The following is a 17,197-nucleotide window of genomic DNA, read 5'->3' as shown; positions in this document are numbered from 1 at the left end:
TATTCATCTCTTATTCAGCAGGGACAGTGAGACCTTCTGAAAGGACTCTCCTCCCTGAGACATGTTGCTGTGCAGGGCTATTGCCAGGCAGGGATGGGTGACGAGGGTCCCTGGAGCTGTGTTGCTGCCTTTGCCCTGCGCTGTCCCCAGCTGCATTACCCCTGCCTGTGGGCTGAGGGATGGGGGTGAGAGCCGCTCCATGCTGATGCAGCAAGACTGCTTTTCTTGCAAGAGCTCATTGTGTCATTAGCGTGCAGATCTCTGCATCTCCCTTCTTTGCAAGCTTTTTATGTATTCTGTGTGGTCTTGTGTGTCTAAAGTAAGACGGGCTCAGAAGATGCTAATTTAGGTACAATCCTGTAGCAACAGGTGACAAGGAAAACAGAATACTTAGACATACTTAGAATGCAAAACAGCACCAGGGTCAAGGTGCTTTCTAACAGCTCAATGGGAGCTCCTTTAATAATACCTTATAAACTTTCCTGGCTTCCTGGCCTATTTACAGTCCTGTCCTTACCCTTAATCCATTTCAGGAGATGTGTTTCCATTTTGATTCAGAGGTTGCCCAGTAGGACATTTGTCTTAGCACTCAGAGACAGCTGTGTTGACAGTCGCTGCTGCCTCAGGGCCTTATAGCTCTCTGTAATCAGATGAGACCTGAACATGCTTCAGTGCCTTAGCAGTGAACTGAGACAACCTTTGTCTGCCTGGGATGATAAAGGAAGTGACCGTGTTTAGAAGTTTGACATTCGTTTTGTGAGATACTCTGAAGGACACGTAAACTACAAAACCACATGAAGGTTCAGAAGCCTGTTTCACTGTAACAGTTCATTGGGCAGCATGAAAAAAAGGATGGTCTGGTGTTGGAGAAATGCATACAAGAAATGCAGATGGCTTAAAGTTAAGTTGTAAAAATACATTGGGTAATTTTTGTGTAATGTCTTTCGCCTAAATCCTGGGTTTACAGCAGTATGTATCTGTTTTCTGAAATGTATTTTTCTTCCTTCATGCTGTGTAACAGAGGTAAATATGCAGCTCTTTCTATTTGTGGAATCCTAGGAGTTACTGGTAACAATAGCAGATAAAAGTTAGACAGAAATGGGATTTTTGAACTGCTAGCACACCATTTAAAATGCAGTTTGCATAGCAATGACCAAATCCCTGCTGAACACTAGCCAAGAGTATCCATCAGTGTGTTTTATTCATGCAGCATGACTGTGCGGTTGACTCCAGTCTGTATTGATTCTATTTATTTCAATTTAGAAAACATCTCCACTGAGCATTTGATGTAATTATTATAAGGACAACGCACAACATTTAGAACTGACAGGCACGCATATAAAGACAAATCTTTTGCAAAACGTTCTGTCATACTGCTGCCCCTGCGAGAACTAGTCAGACTGAAACAGAAGCAGATTATGCTCTCAAGGTTCTTGCTGAAAATGCTTTTCCTCCAGCTCTCTCATGATTACATCAGGGGACCGCTTGTTTTAGTGTCTTGGATGGTCTCCACAGCCACAGTGTTGTACATAGAAAGAGGAAGACAGGCTTTAAGGTAAACAGGTTTAAATGCACTTAATAGGCAAAAGCATGCATGTTACACTGTACCTTCTAACAGACCACCAGCAGCAATCCTACAGTAGTGACACAGTGCAAATAAGTGTTTGTAACCTGACTGCTTCTTGTGAACCACAGGGAGTGCGTAGGTAATATATATAGATCCTTCCTATGTAGTAAACAGTAAATGGCTCTAAGTTACCTGGTTATCAGAGGTATCTATAGTCAGGATCGTTTGAATATTTAGGCAGGCCAAAGATTGTGAACACGAGACACGTGAGTTTGAGAAAGTCCACTGCATGAAGGAACCTACTTTAATCAGCTCCGCCACTTGTTGCAGTTGTTTCCTTCTGCTTATGATGATTAAGTCACACTGATCTGGTCAACCTGGGTCAACCGCAATGTTACCAAGACAACTAAGTAAACTGGTCACTGCCCTTGAGTATTGCCTGCCACAACCCAGAGTGTTGCCAACATTTGAATACAGCAGCATGAAATGGTTCACAGTTCTCTGTTGGAATGATGATTTGGTGAAACAGAACATCAGTTCCTTGTATAAACAAGCCCTTGATATAGCTGAAGCGTTGTTCAGATCTCCTCAGCAGCCACAACCAAGGTGGATCAGATACTCAAAACTGGACTGGATGGGAATGCGCAAAGATTCCAAACAGCAGAGTATGTGCTTGGCCATAATCTCACTAACATGCCAGAAAAAGAAAGCACTTGTAAGAGGCTTTAAGGCACTACTTACTTCTTCAATCAATGTCAGGGATGTGTTAGGGCTGCAGGTAGGTAGAGGAAGGATGGTGGGCCTTGTGGAAAAAAAACATTCACGCATTCCACCCTGTACCAGGGTCCCCTTGAAACATCTCTGTGACAATCCCAGATGCTGTCTGCTAAGCATTTTCTTGTTGTATGCTGTTAGACTGGAGGGGCTGAGTGAAGGAGAGCCTTAGCCGTCGTTAAAAAGGGAAGGGAAAAAAGAGTCTAATCATATAAATCCCTGTGGTTCATTTCCTCTTAGAAGCTCTGTGCTCTGTAATTATATTGCCAAAGAAGCCTTTCTTCTTCTGAGTTCACGTGACAGCTAAATGGTTTTATTCCCTTTGGCCTTAGTTCAATCAGTATACATGAAATTATGAAGTTTTTCAGTGCCAGTGTAAGCTTGAATAAGAAGTTGGTGGATGCAGTACTTCAGATTAGAGCAAACTATTTAAAAGAATGAATTCCTTAAAGGGGCAGTTGCTAGCTCGGGAGTACATTTAATGTAATCCCAGCACCAAACAGGAACTCAACCCACCAACAAAGAATGCCAGCAATCCATAGTTTCCAACATATAGCAGCTACAAATAGAAAAAGATACTCTGTTAAGAGGTAAGTAATGCTGACAAATTGTTAAAAAATATATAGGTATTTTCATTATAATGAGGAAAACAGTGTGAAAGATACTCAAAGTAATATGCCTAAGTAGTGGGATGGGATTTACTAGTTTACTCATGGAGTTTACTGTTGCTCTTTGTGGAGATACTGAAGCCAATTTTGATTCTCTTTATAGAGAATTTGTTCTGTAGGAAACGTAGCTGTTTTGGTGATGCATCATCAACTTTTTAAAAAGGAGAAAACAACTTGATGAAGCAAATAGGAAGTGTATGTTTTCAAAGATATTCACCTTTTTTTCCTAACATACAGTAGATTTTGCAAATGTGGATGGCATAATCCCATAATCTCAGTTTTATTGCACAAGAGATCAGGAACAAGGAGAATTAATGCTGTGCTGGATGTTGTTGAGCATCTTTTGCCTCCTGTAGCTTCTTCATTCAGTTTTGTTTAAAAGGAGTTACTGCACTGTAGTGCAGGCAACTGGAATAGTTTTATAGAAGCTGAAGTGGGATTTGGGTATCTTGTTATCTGATCCTTCTCTACCAACTGATGCATTAAATGAAAACAGTCTGATTATAGTTTCATGCAAAGTCATGCCCTCTCTTCTAACAAGTCACATATTAACTATCTCATCGTACCCGCACACTCCTTACACAGTAATTTCAATAGTCTCTCATTTCAGTGTTTCAGGCTATCTCTCTGCAATTATTATTCACATTGAAATAACTCAGTTCATCACATAGCCTTCCCCCCATGCACATACATTCTACATTCTTAATGTTTTTTGTGAATGTAAGCTTAACAGATCTTGTCTGAGTTATGTGCTGTTTTCTCTTCTTTAATAGTTAATATTTAACTGAATTGCATGAAGTGTGTAAGTGTTCAGTCTGTTTTCAGATGAAGGATGAATGTTTTCCTGTAAATCACTTTTTTAGTCTTCTGAGCTCTGAAAAGTCTGGCAAATGATGCTTGAAAGAAGCAAAATTTGTGCTTATTTTGGGGTATAAAATGGCAGGGGATAAAAGGGGACAATTCAGTTCACGTTGGACATATTCACCATTAAGTCCATTCTACTTCATCAGCATCAGCATCAGCAAGATTTAAACCCTTCCTTTTGGAAGGGTCATATCTGTAATAAAACTATAGTCTCTCTTATTTAAACAATAGACTGTTATAAATATTTTCTACCTATATTTCTGTTTCATAAGCCAAATCCTCAGCATTTCTGTAATTCTTGTAGGTAGCCACATGATGGGCTGCCAAGGCTGGTTTATCGTTTGCCTTAGAAAAGACATTGTATAATCTTGCAAAATAAAACATGGGCAGACAGAGGTTTGCTCCGTGGGGAAGAGAAGTAGGGGGCTTACAGAATATGTGCTAGTAGATTGACACTTGAATGGGAGTCCTACATGCAGAGCTCATACGTGAATATCAGGGCTCAGCTGATCTGACCAGGAAGGGGCAGAGAACAGTTCATTGCAGTGGTTCTGTTTCTGCAAAAACTGAGTCACTGATGCCATTTCAACTTTTTCAGTGCTTAGATTTTTAGCCTCACCTAACAAATATCCTTTCAATGTTTTTGATGAAGCATTTATATTTGGATTTAGGTGTAAATGTGGATGAGCTTTCAGCTGTTGAAGGGAAGTCTGGTATCAAGACATACCTGCTTTCCAGCACTGTAGCTACAGGGACCATTCTTGTTACAAAGAACTTGTAACCATACCAAAGGAAAAGGTCCACACAGTGTCTTACTGGAAATAGCAGGGGTTTACTGGAGAATGCAATATTTTAGGGCAAGGCATGAGTTTATATAGACTACTCCGTGTACATAAGGAAAACAGGCCAAGAATATTGCTAGAAACAGCCATGCAGAGCTGCATCATCCCAGTGCAGTCCAGAGCACGGTTAAATGATGCAGGGGTCAACACTTTGACCGTTGCCGGGGTTTGAGGCTACTTTAAGCAGCTTCTGTGGTGTTGGTGCAGTGATGGATAATTTGTGACTTTTAATGTTTTCTGCTCAGCCTAAGTACGCAGGAATGTATGAGGCTCTGCAGAGCACCTGCAAGTGGCCTGTTGAAAAATGGATTGTTATTTGCCCCAGGCAATAAAACGTATTCCTGGAGTGAGTGTGGGTGATGCAGTGCTGGGCTGTGGGCGTGCTGTGACCTGGGAGTTCACATGCTCCGTTCTGGCTCTGCCCCTGACTCAGCTCTGTTGCCTTGGGCTCTCTAGGGAGAGTTATCTGAGCTCTTAATTCTCTCATTATAAGATACAGAGGTTATTACTTGCTTACTTCCCCATACCAGCCTCACAGGGGGGTTAGTTAACGAACATCTGTTACTGTGTGGGAACAAATGCTGTAGAAGTGCTGTGGTTTTAGCAGTCCTGCTCGCACGGTGATGCCATGGCTGCAGGTTGGTCATCTGCAGCCTTCTCTTACAGGATTGTGCTGTGAGATTAAATAACTATTTTTAGTGAGGCATCTAGAGCACAGCTGCCCTGTCTCCAAGGTATCCCTCCATGTCCCTGGGACTTGTATGGTGCTCCAGAGCCCAGGATCAGGGTGCTGCGGGCACACAGCTCTATGCAGGCGGAATAGTTCTGTGCATCTTCATGTAACCCAGGTCCAAGCAATTCATAGCACACGGTGCTCGATGAGGCTATTGTGTTCCCAGCTCCACTTCATTATCCTCCCTCATCTGCCAGTCATTAAGAAAAAAAAGTCGCCGTTCTCTTCATTAAAGCTGATTGAGTTCCTTACCACCCCCTCACTGGATGCCTTAATCCATCTCGGTGTCCTGCAGTGATGTCAGGGCTCCCCTTGCGCTGCGCAGAGCGGCCGTTCTCCTGGGCCATTGCAGGTGGCCACTGTGGCATGAAGCCCCCGCTTGCAAGAGTTAATCCTTCCCAGCTTTTGGCAATCTTGGCCTGGTCCTAGAAATCCGTCTGGATGCTGGCAGGTGCCAGGAGCCTCCCTCTCACCCGTCATGTGAGCCGTGTAAACAGACTGGTGGTGCTGCCAGGCGAGTGGGAGGCTCGCTAGTGGGCCAAAGTTCAGCGCCTGCATCACGGCCCACGGCAGCCGTGGGGTTACTGCCGAGCAGCCAGGTGTTGCTATAGCAAACCCATTGCATAACGCTTGCATTAAATCCCAGCGCAGAAGAGAGGAAGGGCAAACGATAAAGGTCGTTGCGTTGTCGTACTCATTTTGTTCATTGTTGTTGAGTCCCGCTTAGCAAATGGAGTTCCAGTCATAATTCCTGGCTCTGGAAGCTGGTACCGGTTTTCATTGGCTGCTGACAGCGAGCAGGCCTCATGTAGAGCTTGCTCGTGTAATCCTGTAATTGGGGCATTCACATGAGTGGGGATGGCAAGACAGTGCCTGCAAGAGGATCATTTGCATGGGTAGAAACTTTGCATGTCAGTGAAGTTTGTGGGATCAAGCTCATGGTTAGATAGTTGTTTAACTTCTTGATACAAGCTGTCTTAGAAAAGGAAGGGGTTTGGTGGTAATGATAAAATTTGTGCCCATCTGCAGAGCTCGGGGCGTCCGAACCTCAGTGTTATAAAGGGTGGGTACACCTTCACTTCAGGAAGTAATGCTTCCATATCATTGCGTAGATCAAATGGATTGTGAGAGACAGTTGTTTTCAGGAGGCTGAGGAGTCAGGAAACCTCTTTTTGGATGGAAACAGTACAGGGAAACTGGAATGTTGTGACATGGGAAGCTGCATTTGGACCCAGGCCATCATCCTCTTGAGATTTCTGCTCAAGTTGCATCTGCATTTACATAACTTTTGGCATGAGAAATAGCTGTCCGTGAAGTGACTATTCTCTTCCTAAAGGCTTAATTAAAATGGCTGAGGGGTTGATTTGGCTACAAGCTTTCTCCTGAGGTTTCTGACTGCAGTTTATTTGTTACATGGAATAGACCAAGGTCTATCTCTTTAGTAGGAGCGGTTAGGTATTTGGCTCTCCTTCCCTTTGAGGGTCTGGCCCATGCCATTAAGGCAGTGGCAAAGTTCTGTGTGACTTACCTGTGCCAACAGGAACCACAGTTTTTGCCAATACAGTGTGGTGTGTTTATCATTCCAATAGCAAACAGATTTAATATTAAGGTTGTGATGAAGTGATGCTACATTTATTTGGCTTATATAGGTTGCGGTATTTCAGTCATTCACCTCTGAAAGATTTTGCTGGCTGCTATGAGAGACTTTCTGTTCCTTCCCCTTGGGTTTGTACTCTTTCCACTGTGGAGTCTTGGGCCTGTTATGATGCACGTCGGGAACTTCATGTGCCAGTACTGGAGTAAAAACCTAGCTAGGAAGAACACGTTGCAGTCTCCTTCTGCCTATCCACTTACTGCTCTTCTACCATGAGAGTTAGACCTCCTGCCCAGCAATTTGAAACTAGAAGTCTGTCCTTCTCAAACCAATGGTGCCAGCATTTGTGCTGGACATGGCTTCCTGGTACATGGGTTAATGCACCGTGTCCCAAGCTCTGCCGTGCTGTGCTGTTTTGTTTTTCAAAGCATTTTACAAAACAGAAGAAATGCATACGGGAGGAGTGAAGTCCTGTGGTCTGCTCCTCAGTGTCCTGGTTTTGCTACTGATTTCTATTTCACATTGCAGGATTACTTGGCATCTTGTTCTCCTTCAGGACTACTTGGACTGTCAGATGAGTTCTTAGGCACCCTGGCAAAGCCAATAATAATGTTGAAGTGAGCACTGCTATGAGCTCTTCTGGGAACTGCTCTATCTTTTCATATAGACTTGGTGGTGCTCGCTTCTTGTAATAGAAAAGGTGCTTTTAGAGAAATGTGGTTTGGGTTCATCCCTTGTTTTTGTCAGAGTAGCCAGAGACATCCTGAATTGGTAAGTAATTGAGACCAAGGAACTGGGTGTTAGTAGAGACGAGTCCACCTTTTTTGGTTTCAGGTCAGTTTACCCCTCCTCTGGAAGCTGTTATAGCCAAGAGCAGATTGTTCTGGGAATGTGGAGCAAAATTCCTAAAGGCCACCAACTGCTTTAATTTGCCCTGTTCAAGCTTCCCACTGAGCACTTCCATCAAACATCTTGGCCTCAGGAAGGTGCTGAACTGAAGTGCTGTACGTACGTGCCTTTGCCCAACAAATGTGCTCTAAGATGCCAGTGTGTTTGAAGATGTTTGTCTTATGAGAGATCTGCAAATGAGGTTGCCAGATGTTGCTAATAAGTCTGTTATTTTGCCTGTTGTCTGTTATTTGCCGGTCGTTTGGGACAGATAGCAGAAACCCACTTTGCTACCAGATACTCAGAAAAAGGTTGGTGAATTCTTGTTTTCCTGAACTAGGTAGAGACTTTAATGGTCCAGTTCCCTGCATACCTCTTCAAGATGGGAGTGGAATTTACTTCATATCATGCTGCACTGTTGTCTGCTGCCCAAACCACATTTCAGTGGGCCTGAGGAAGAACTGCTGACTTATAAATCAGCGTGGCAGCCCCAAATCTCCTGAGACTGCAAAGTCAGGCCTCTGACTGATGTTTTTAGTGAACACTGTTTAATGGTCCCCAACAGATCACACAGCAAGCCCGGCTTCTATAAAATGAGAGGGAAACTTCTTGCCCAGCACTTGGCAAGTCACTGCCAGCGGTTTGTAATACTGGAAACTGCTGGTTGTGCTGGAAGCAGGCTAATGGTGGCTGGCTGAAAACGTGTCCCTGATGTGGGATCTGTGGGCTCCGCTCAGTCCATATGCACGCAGTGTATTCTGGTCCCATAGTCCTGGTGGGGACAGTGGGCTGTAACTGGCCTTGGCTTGACAGGCAGTGAATGTGCAAAATGCACGCTACTCAAACATGAATGAAAGTTGGGAATGTAGCATGAAACACTGCACTCAGCTTCAGGGTGAAAGGTAAGGGGGTGGAACTGCTGACAAATGCTCTTTGGGCATTTGAACTGAATTGTTTTGTCTCGCCAGGGACCCAGATACACCCCATGGCACTGAGCCGTTCCTCCAAACAACCCATGGGAGATGTATGCTTAAACTGAAGCTAGGGCTTCTCAGCGTATGTTGGAGGGAAAGAACGAGAGACCACTCTGTCCTCTGGCAGCTGCATCCAAAGCTGTGCATGACAAGGTATTCAGTGCTCATTGCCTTGTGTGGTTGCTCAGCCAGCAATGATGATGACACAGGTTCTGATATCTTGCTTGTGGTAGTCCCTGAGGACATTTCAGCAACACAGTCATAACGAGTGTCACACCTAGAGTGTGACAGTTGCACATGAGACTTCCATGACTTGTTTCTCCTCTTGGAGCTCATGTGTTTGCAGTACAGCATTGGGGTAGGGCTGTGTTCTAAGAGCACATACACCACTGGTGTGATTTGCTGTGCGAGACCAAGAATCAGACAAGCAGTTGTGGACATATGCTAGAAATCTTGTTCTCCACCAGTGTGACTCTACTAGAAATCATGTTCCTTAGCTGCAGGATTGCACGGTGACACCTTGCCACTACGTGACCAAAGCAAGGTGCCCAGCAGGTGACACACCCAAATCCCTGTCATGTGGTTTGGCAAACAGGGTCTCCATTGTTAGGATAACACTTGGCCCAGATATCTCAGCTTTCTGATATGCACTGGAGAGTCTAGGGAATTCTAGACTTCAAATATTGCTGTGTTTCTTCTAGAAGGGATACGTTTCAATAAATGTTCCTGGTCTTTGCAGCTGAAAGCAAAGTTGTTTGTGATGGCACTTGATTTGGGAGTCCATATACTGTTTGGCACCAGCCCCTAAGGAAGTCCTCACTGCTTGAGCAGGCATTATCCTTATTGCAGAGTCCCTCTGCAGCACAGGAGCAGAGCTGTTCACTGTATTGGTCGTTTTGGAGCTTCATGCAGCCTTATATATGTTTTGGGCCAGACCGTTGAGCCAGGGCCAAGACGTTGAACTTGATTCCATACTTCATGGGAAGACAGTACAGGGAGTAAAGGACAGTTTTGTGGGGTTCCCAGCACTCAGGATTGCCAAGACATGGGTTTTAGATGCCAATCTGGAAATGAGAGAACAGGTATAGTGCTTTTCTTAGAAAGATCTCAAGCTTCTTTACATAGATGTGAACATCTGATTATTTCCGTTTTGCAGGTGTGAAGAGCAGACGATAGGAAAGCTGTGACTAAATCAGTGATGAATTCAGAATTAGTTGAGGTTAATTTTGTTTTCTGTTCTACACAGCAGGACCTGATTGTCTCTCCAAACTAGTTTTTAAAGTAACTTTTTAAAACTAGCTTTGGCCACTGTAGTTTCTGTGCATTTCTGTTCTTGAAAGGCACCATCGAGTGTTTATGTTTAAAGACATTGAATATGAACTTGTTCCTACAGAGCTTTGTGCTGTAATTTATCAACAAGGCTCTGAGGCACAGACGTCAAATGAATACCAGATTTCAAATTATGATAAGCAATTGTGTCATCTCTGTGAATAGACATTAAACTGCTGAGAAATCATCAATAATTCATTAAAAAATAAATGAGTACAGGGACGTTTGGATAGGTCTTTGCAAACAAGCAGTCCTGTGTTCTGTAATAATTCCTTTGAATTTAAACCCGAAGGGTGCTTATTTCTCAAACAGAAACACATGATCATGCCCGAATCAAAAAGTTTGTTCCCTAGAGATCTAATTTACCTTTGGGGAGTTACGGAGAAACTTGGGATATGTCAGAGGCACTCTGTTTTTACATAGCTCAGAGGAGAAGCATGCACAGCTTGCCTGGAGTTGTGAGGAAGCTGAGTGGAGTGCTGTCTGCCTTTGTGTTCTTTCCCTTTACGGGTGACTTCTGCCTGCTATGGCCACATTAGTTATGTCAGCACCTAGCTGGCATCTAAACTAACTTCATTTACCTTTGAAATTTCTATGGAGTAGGTCCAGATTTACACATTACAAAAGTTAAGGATGGAAGAAAATTATTATGTCCATTCTGCTTTTTTTCTTTTGTAAAATATTTGAAATGTATTTAATTTTTAATATTCCAGTCGCTGACATTTTCACCACTTCCTTTACCTTCTGCTTACCCTAAAACATGAGATTCTTATTTCCAAGTCACCATCCCTGGAAAGATTTAAAAGGCGGGTGGATGAGGTGCTCAGATTTAGTGATGGACAGCTATGATTGGACTTGATGAGCTCAAGGGTCTTTTCCAGTGAAACAATTCTATGATTCTATAATCTTAAAATACAAATCTCAGAATAATTTGTTTCTTTACTATGCGGAGGAAGCTGCTGATGAAAAAATGTCAGCCTGAGCTTCTGTGTCGTAGGTGGCTTTTCAACTGACTGTTAGCATCCTGGTTTAGTCCATTTTGCTCCTATATTGTAGGTTGTTACATTCCAATAAGCACAGAGCATCTGTTCTCTGTATAACATGATGTTGCAAGATGCTGATCTTTTGTCTGAGTGGGCTCTTTTCGATTGCATCAGAAATGCACATGCAGCCTAACAGCAATGTTTCCCTCCTGTCAGTAATTGGCCATTGTAGGAGGAAAAAATTATAAATAGTTATTAATGTAAGGATTTAGAGGCTCTGCTTCAAGATCTCAGGTTAGCCTGTCTTAATTTAGCTTAGCATAATCTCCAAAATAAAAATTCTCTGCTCTACATTAGAGAGCATGAAATAGTTTCTGTTTACCCAGTTTTTTCGATTACTATGATGCTATGATATAAAGGTCACCGATTGCCTCTAGTCATCACATGGCTTTTTCACTAATTGTGCCCTCACGTCATTTTGTTCTGTGGGATCTTTTGCTTTTTGATGCAATTTCAGTTGCCCAGATGTTCATTTCATACAGTTAACTTTATACAAAGGGCATCCTTTGTTCCAACAAACACCCTGTGGTCATTGTTCTCAGCTGGGAACCTCCTGCACAGCAGTTCACCTGTTTCCTACGCGATCCACCATCCATCTACCGACCTTTGTGCTGATTTCATGTAACATCATTCACTGGGGAGAGGAAGGATAAGGAGGAGAAATTATGCAAAAATGTTTCCTGGTCCCTAGCCTTGGGTTGATTACGGTCATGCTGCAGGGTAAAAAGGCAATAAGGAATGGGAAAGCCCTTTCATCTTGACCCTTTTGTGTGTAGTGGAATGGAAAATCACGTTAGTACCTTGAAAGTTTTATTCCAGTGTCTCAGAATATATTCATGGAGACCTAAGCATTTCCTAGAAGGAAGTAGGAAAAAGAAGACCCTATTGCTGCTCCACTCCCTTGCCTGTTGTCACCTGGCTCCATGTCAAGGCAGGGAGGGTGCTTGCCAGTCCCTGCCAGGATAATCGTCACGTGATGGGAGGCTCTGCTCACGGTGCACCCAGAGGCCTGAGGGTTTCAGGAGGGACAGATATGAAGCTTATTCTAACTGCAGGTGTCCCCTATGGGGCAGCCTATGCGCTGTTTGTTAACCCACATGGACTTTGCATGGACCGTTTAAAGCAGTCACGAGAGCTTAGTTCATGAGCAGAATAAATTCCATGGAAGGCTTTGAAATAAGATTGCATATACATATGCACCGGCTGCTGCTAAAAGATCCATGGTAGATGAGCGGTGAGAAATTAGACAGGGATTGAGCAATTTATCATGTAAGAAGGGTGTAACTTGGCAGTATATATCTGTGAAGGATTTTAAATCTCTGTCTTGGCCAAAAGAGACCTTCCAAAGGAGAGGAATCTAGCCATCTTGAGCCCAAATGTTCCTACAAAGATGACCCTACAAAATTGCGCAGGCTACTGGCAGGAACAGCATCATTGGCAAGATGCACAGTGTTTTAAAGACTGAAGCATTAGAGGAGCTACACTCCACAGCCCCCAGCAGGCACAAGGAGGGGACGTGGAGAGGGCCTGTCACCTGGAGCCTTGGTCCATTAAAACCTTTATGCTTCTTCTGTGCATCTCCCATTTTTCCAAGTCAACAAGAGCTGCCGCCACGTAGCTGCCTGTATCAGTCATGTGGAATGCCCATAAACATCACTTCCAGACCATAATAATATGGTGAGAATGAGACCAAGTGACCAAAGTGACAAGTGACTGCCCTTCCCACCAGCACCCTCCAGTAGTGTGACCTGAGAGGCCCCTCTCGCTTGATCCCTCCAGTGAGTGAGGGCAACTCTCTGGGGCAGGGGACAGGGAGGGCCAGTGGGGAGCCGTCTCCTGGGACCAGCTCCAGTCTGCTCCAGGGGATGTGCTAATTTTCACTCATTTATAGTGCTTTATCTCAGCCCTTTGACCTTGAGCTCAAAGGCAGTGTGTGGTTAACCATTTAAATGCTGTATGTTTCTGATACCGAGTCCTGAAGGTGAAAACACAATGAGTGCAACTTCAGTATTGCAGTGAGTCAGTGGACTTTTCAGCTTTGGTGAGGACTGATTTATGATATTAGGCAGAAAATTTTGTACTGAATAGATGATTTTGTCAACTACAAGAGTTTTCAAAGTTTGTAGGCCCCTACAAAGTTCCTAGAGAAAACAATGGAGCTTGCACACATTGTGATGCAAGTGATGGGATGAGAGGAAATGGTCTCAGGTTTAGATTGGATAATACCGAAAGAGTGGTAAGGCACTGGAGCAGGCTGGCAGGGAAGTGGTGGCAGCATTCAAAAAGCCTGTAGTTGTCACACTTTGGGACATGGTTTAGGAGGCATGATGGTGTTGGGCTGACGGTTGGACTTGATCATCTTAGAGGTCTTTTCCAACTTCAGTGGTTCTATGGTTCATTGCTATACAGTGTACATGGACTTGGTTTTCTCAGTCACCTTTTCATCTTTACCTGGACTGAATTATTGATATCCAAAGCAAAAGCAGTATTGCTAGTTCTGCTGCTGACTTCTCTGGGTGACTTTGGGCATGACCTGTGTGTCACTTCTTTTGTCTGCAGAATGAGGTAAGAGTGCTTCACTGGGCCATTGTGGCTCTTAATGAGTTACAAATGTGGTTATGTACATGTGTGTCTTGTTTGGCAAGATCAGCTTCTCTGACTTTGGTGCCTGACAAATATTATGCCAGAGAAAGAACTCCTTTTCCATACTGGGAGTGGGTGATATCTTTTGGTGAGCAGCGGTAAGTGGGTAGAGACAGAATTTCTCTCAGAATATTCCTGCTTAATCAGTTCAGTGTTCAGAGAGTTAATTTGCTCATGCCTTCAGATTGTTTTGTTTCCAGGGATTCTGAACCGTTGCCTCCAGCTGTTCATTTCCATTGAACTAGGGTGATCTTTATCTGTCTAAACTAGTTAAAACCTGCTCCACTACCCGCAGCCTTTTTGGAGACAGCCCAATAAAGCTGAGTGCAGTGTCTGTGACACCAAAGCCTCCTGGACATCATAAACTGCAAGCCCTAATTTTTTTTCTGACCTTTCCCTGTTGGTGCTCTCCTGCTGTTTTAATGGGACTCTTCACTTCCTCCGCAGCTTCATTTAACTCGTGTCCAAAACTGGGATTGATATTTACATTGTAAATGGGTAGTGAAGAAGCCCTTTTAGACTCATTTACTGTTTTAAATATTATCAGATTAAGCCTTGACAAACCTCAAAGGTACCATTGCCCAGCTGTAGCACTGTCAGACCTCCACTTGGTTTCAGCTTGGTGTGCACCTTGCTTGGGATGTTTTAGTTGAAGCGTATTTTTAAAAGCTTGCTGTGATGTGGTGGACCGTGTAATACCTTCAGGTCAACAAGGCCACTTCCTCTTTAAACATGACATGTAGAAGTTTTTGTCCTGAGCAGATGAGATGCAGGTTTGTTAAATTGATGAGACAACCACCAGATGTACCAAAGAATCTTTCCTAGAAGGAATTCACAGGTCTTATGTACACTAGGCAAAGATGCTATTAAATCTATGCTGTTATCTGTTGCTATTAAACCCACCACATGGCCATAGCTAGAACGCATACACTGATGGAGAAATGCCTTCGCTTGGTGCTTGGGTTTTTCACAGCACATTCTTTTGGTCTACGCTGAACAGCAGTACATAACGCAACGAACGAATATGGATGGTCAGTTTGTACTTCACAATCTTCCCTCTACAACTTCTGTTAACAGCAGTGGGGAAAATTTGTGGCCAGAAGACCTCTCATGAAGACCCAGGCAGAGCTTTACTTTGGAATGTGCCAAGGAGATACTTTCCTGTTGTGTTGTTGCAGATGTATTGTCCTTGCTGCCTGGAGAGTCAGCAAGGCATGAAGAGCATTGGGAAGGAGCGCCCCTGCTCTCTGCAGCGAACAGCTGGATCAGTTCAGATCCAGACCCTTGTGTCTGGGAGAAGGCTGTGCAGTCACTTCTCTGCCAAACCACCTCACAGCAATTATCAGAATGTCAGAGGATGGAAAAGGTCTGAGAAAAGGACCAGTTTAACACGTCATTATTGGACTTGAGCAGCTGTGTGTTATCCTGTTGTTACTAATAACCTTTTTAACTTTGCAAGTAATGTTTTCTTGGCATCACTCACATGTAATGACTGGGGGGGTCAAGTTCAGCTCTCAGTTGGGTAAATATGGAATCATTCTGCTGTCTGCCTGGTGTTATTTTGCATTTGGCTCAAGGTCCCTGCCCCTAGGAGCCCACAATATAAAATACCCAGGCAGAGCAGTCACAGCTTGCTTTGCGTAGAACTGCCATCAAATCCATGCAGTATAGCAATATAATTATGGTCCTGTTGTCCTCTGGTTGAGGTTAATGGGTTATTCCTGCATAAATGAGAGCAGGAGTTTGCGTGTTACTTTTCATATGTAGTTCACCAGTAGGTTATGACTGGAGAGTCATTCAGGAAAATGTGTTTTAAAAGTAGTTTTAAGTAAAAAGAGAAATAAATTTGATTGGGTTGAATAGAGAACAAAAATAATTGAACAAAATGGATGTTACTTAAAGTAAAGCAGTCAGAAAGTCTACCTTAATGGTAAAAAGAAAGGGAGACCTTGGCAAATCTATGAGGAGGGTGATGGAACTGCAGATTCCCTTTCAACCCTCCAATATGCAAGCTTGTAAGACTCTTATATAAGGTTCAGTGGTTTTGTACAGTAAATGAACTTGTCTTGATTTCATTCACTGATAAGACAATCTCTCTTTTTTAGCGTGGTCTTTATAAAGTTCGCAGCAGTGAAATGACTAATTGCATTTTTCATTTTCAGGGATCTTCCAGATAATCCTGCTGTTGAATGGGACACACAGCTCCTCGCTGCCTTTGTGCTAAAGCACATAGAAGCCAATCACATCAACCTGGTAACGTGAAATTTTCTACAGCATAGGCAATTTTGACATTACTTTTCAGCTAATGTTCTAGGCTTTTTCCTTCCCTCTGAAAGCTTTCTTTGAAGTCTTTAAAATTAGGATTATGCTTCTGGAGTCTCTATGGAATAGCCTGGGAGAGGGAGAAATCATACCTAATCATCCAAGGAACTACTGGAGAGAGTCCAGTGGAGGGCTGTGAAGGTGATGACTGGAACATCTCTCTAATGAGGAAAGGCTGAGAGAACTGGGTCTGTTTAACCTGAAGAAGAGAAGGCTGAGAGGGGATCTCATCAATGCGGGTCAATATCTAAAGGGTGAGGGTCAAGAGGATAGGGCCGGGCTCTCTTCAGTGGTGCCCAGCAACTGGACAAGGAGCAGTGGACACAAACTGGAGCACAGGAGTTTGCCACTAACATAGCAAGATCTGAAAAATCAGATGTGGGGTTTTCAAAGCACAGTCACTAGTACTGTCCCTGCTGTGCCGTGGGTGTCTGTGCAGCTGCAGTAACGAGGAACACTGCAGCAGGGCCCACCGCATCCTGTCAGCACTTTCCGGGGCAGCAGGGGGGACAAACTGCTGTAGCACAACGCATCATCAGTGCCAAAGGCCACTGAAGCAGGAGGGTGGTAATAAACTGCTCTGTAAACTGAAGTGTCCCAAGTAATCACACGGGTCTCAGATGTTTACTATAATAGCTTTCATTTAGGAGCAGACCTAGTTTGCCAAGAACAGCAAAACAAGTGCCTAATTACCTTTGTCCAGCATTCTGCATTTTAAAACTTCAAAGCTTGCTATCTGTTAGCTGCTCTTGAAGCATCTCTGCTGTCCTGAGACAGTGGCCTTGCCTTGAAAGGTAAACTGAGTCTGTTTTTCAGTAATGTTCGAATTAACACGTTGAAAGAGCCTTGTCAAAACATAAACTAACAGGGTTTCATACCCAACAAGCTAGTTCAATGGAGTTACCATGATTGGGAGACATGTATTGTTTTAGCTATCCCAGGGGGAAAACTTGTTC

The 17,197-nt window shown here is 43.6% G+C and overlaps 1 protein-coding gene across 1 annotated transcript in view; it reads left to right on the top strand.

Annotated features, from left to right (window-relative positions):
• PIGL (phosphatidylinositol glycan anchor biosynthesis class L) overlaps positions 1–17,197 on the top strand; it is a 70,252-nt gene that overhangs the window by 20,034 nt on the left and 33,021 nt on the right. Inside the window, exon 3 of the mRNA XM_054084840.1 lies at positions 16,082–16,172. Within this exon, the coding sequence (XP_053940815.1) occupies positions 16,082–16,172 (91 nt within the window). The remainder of the gene's footprint in view (positions 1–16,081; positions 16,173–17,197) is intronic.

Source organism: Cuculus canorus, chromosome 20 (assembly GCF_017976375.1).
Source record: "Cuculus canorus isolate bCucCan1 chromosome 20, bCucCan1.pri, whole genome shotgun sequence".
Taxonomy (NCBI): domain Eukaryota; kingdom Metazoa; phylum Chordata; class Aves; order Cuculiformes; family Cuculidae; genus Cuculus; species Cuculus canorus.
The sequence above is the reverse complement of the archived record's forward strand: the minus strand, read 5'-3'. Positions and strand labels throughout refer to the sequence as shown.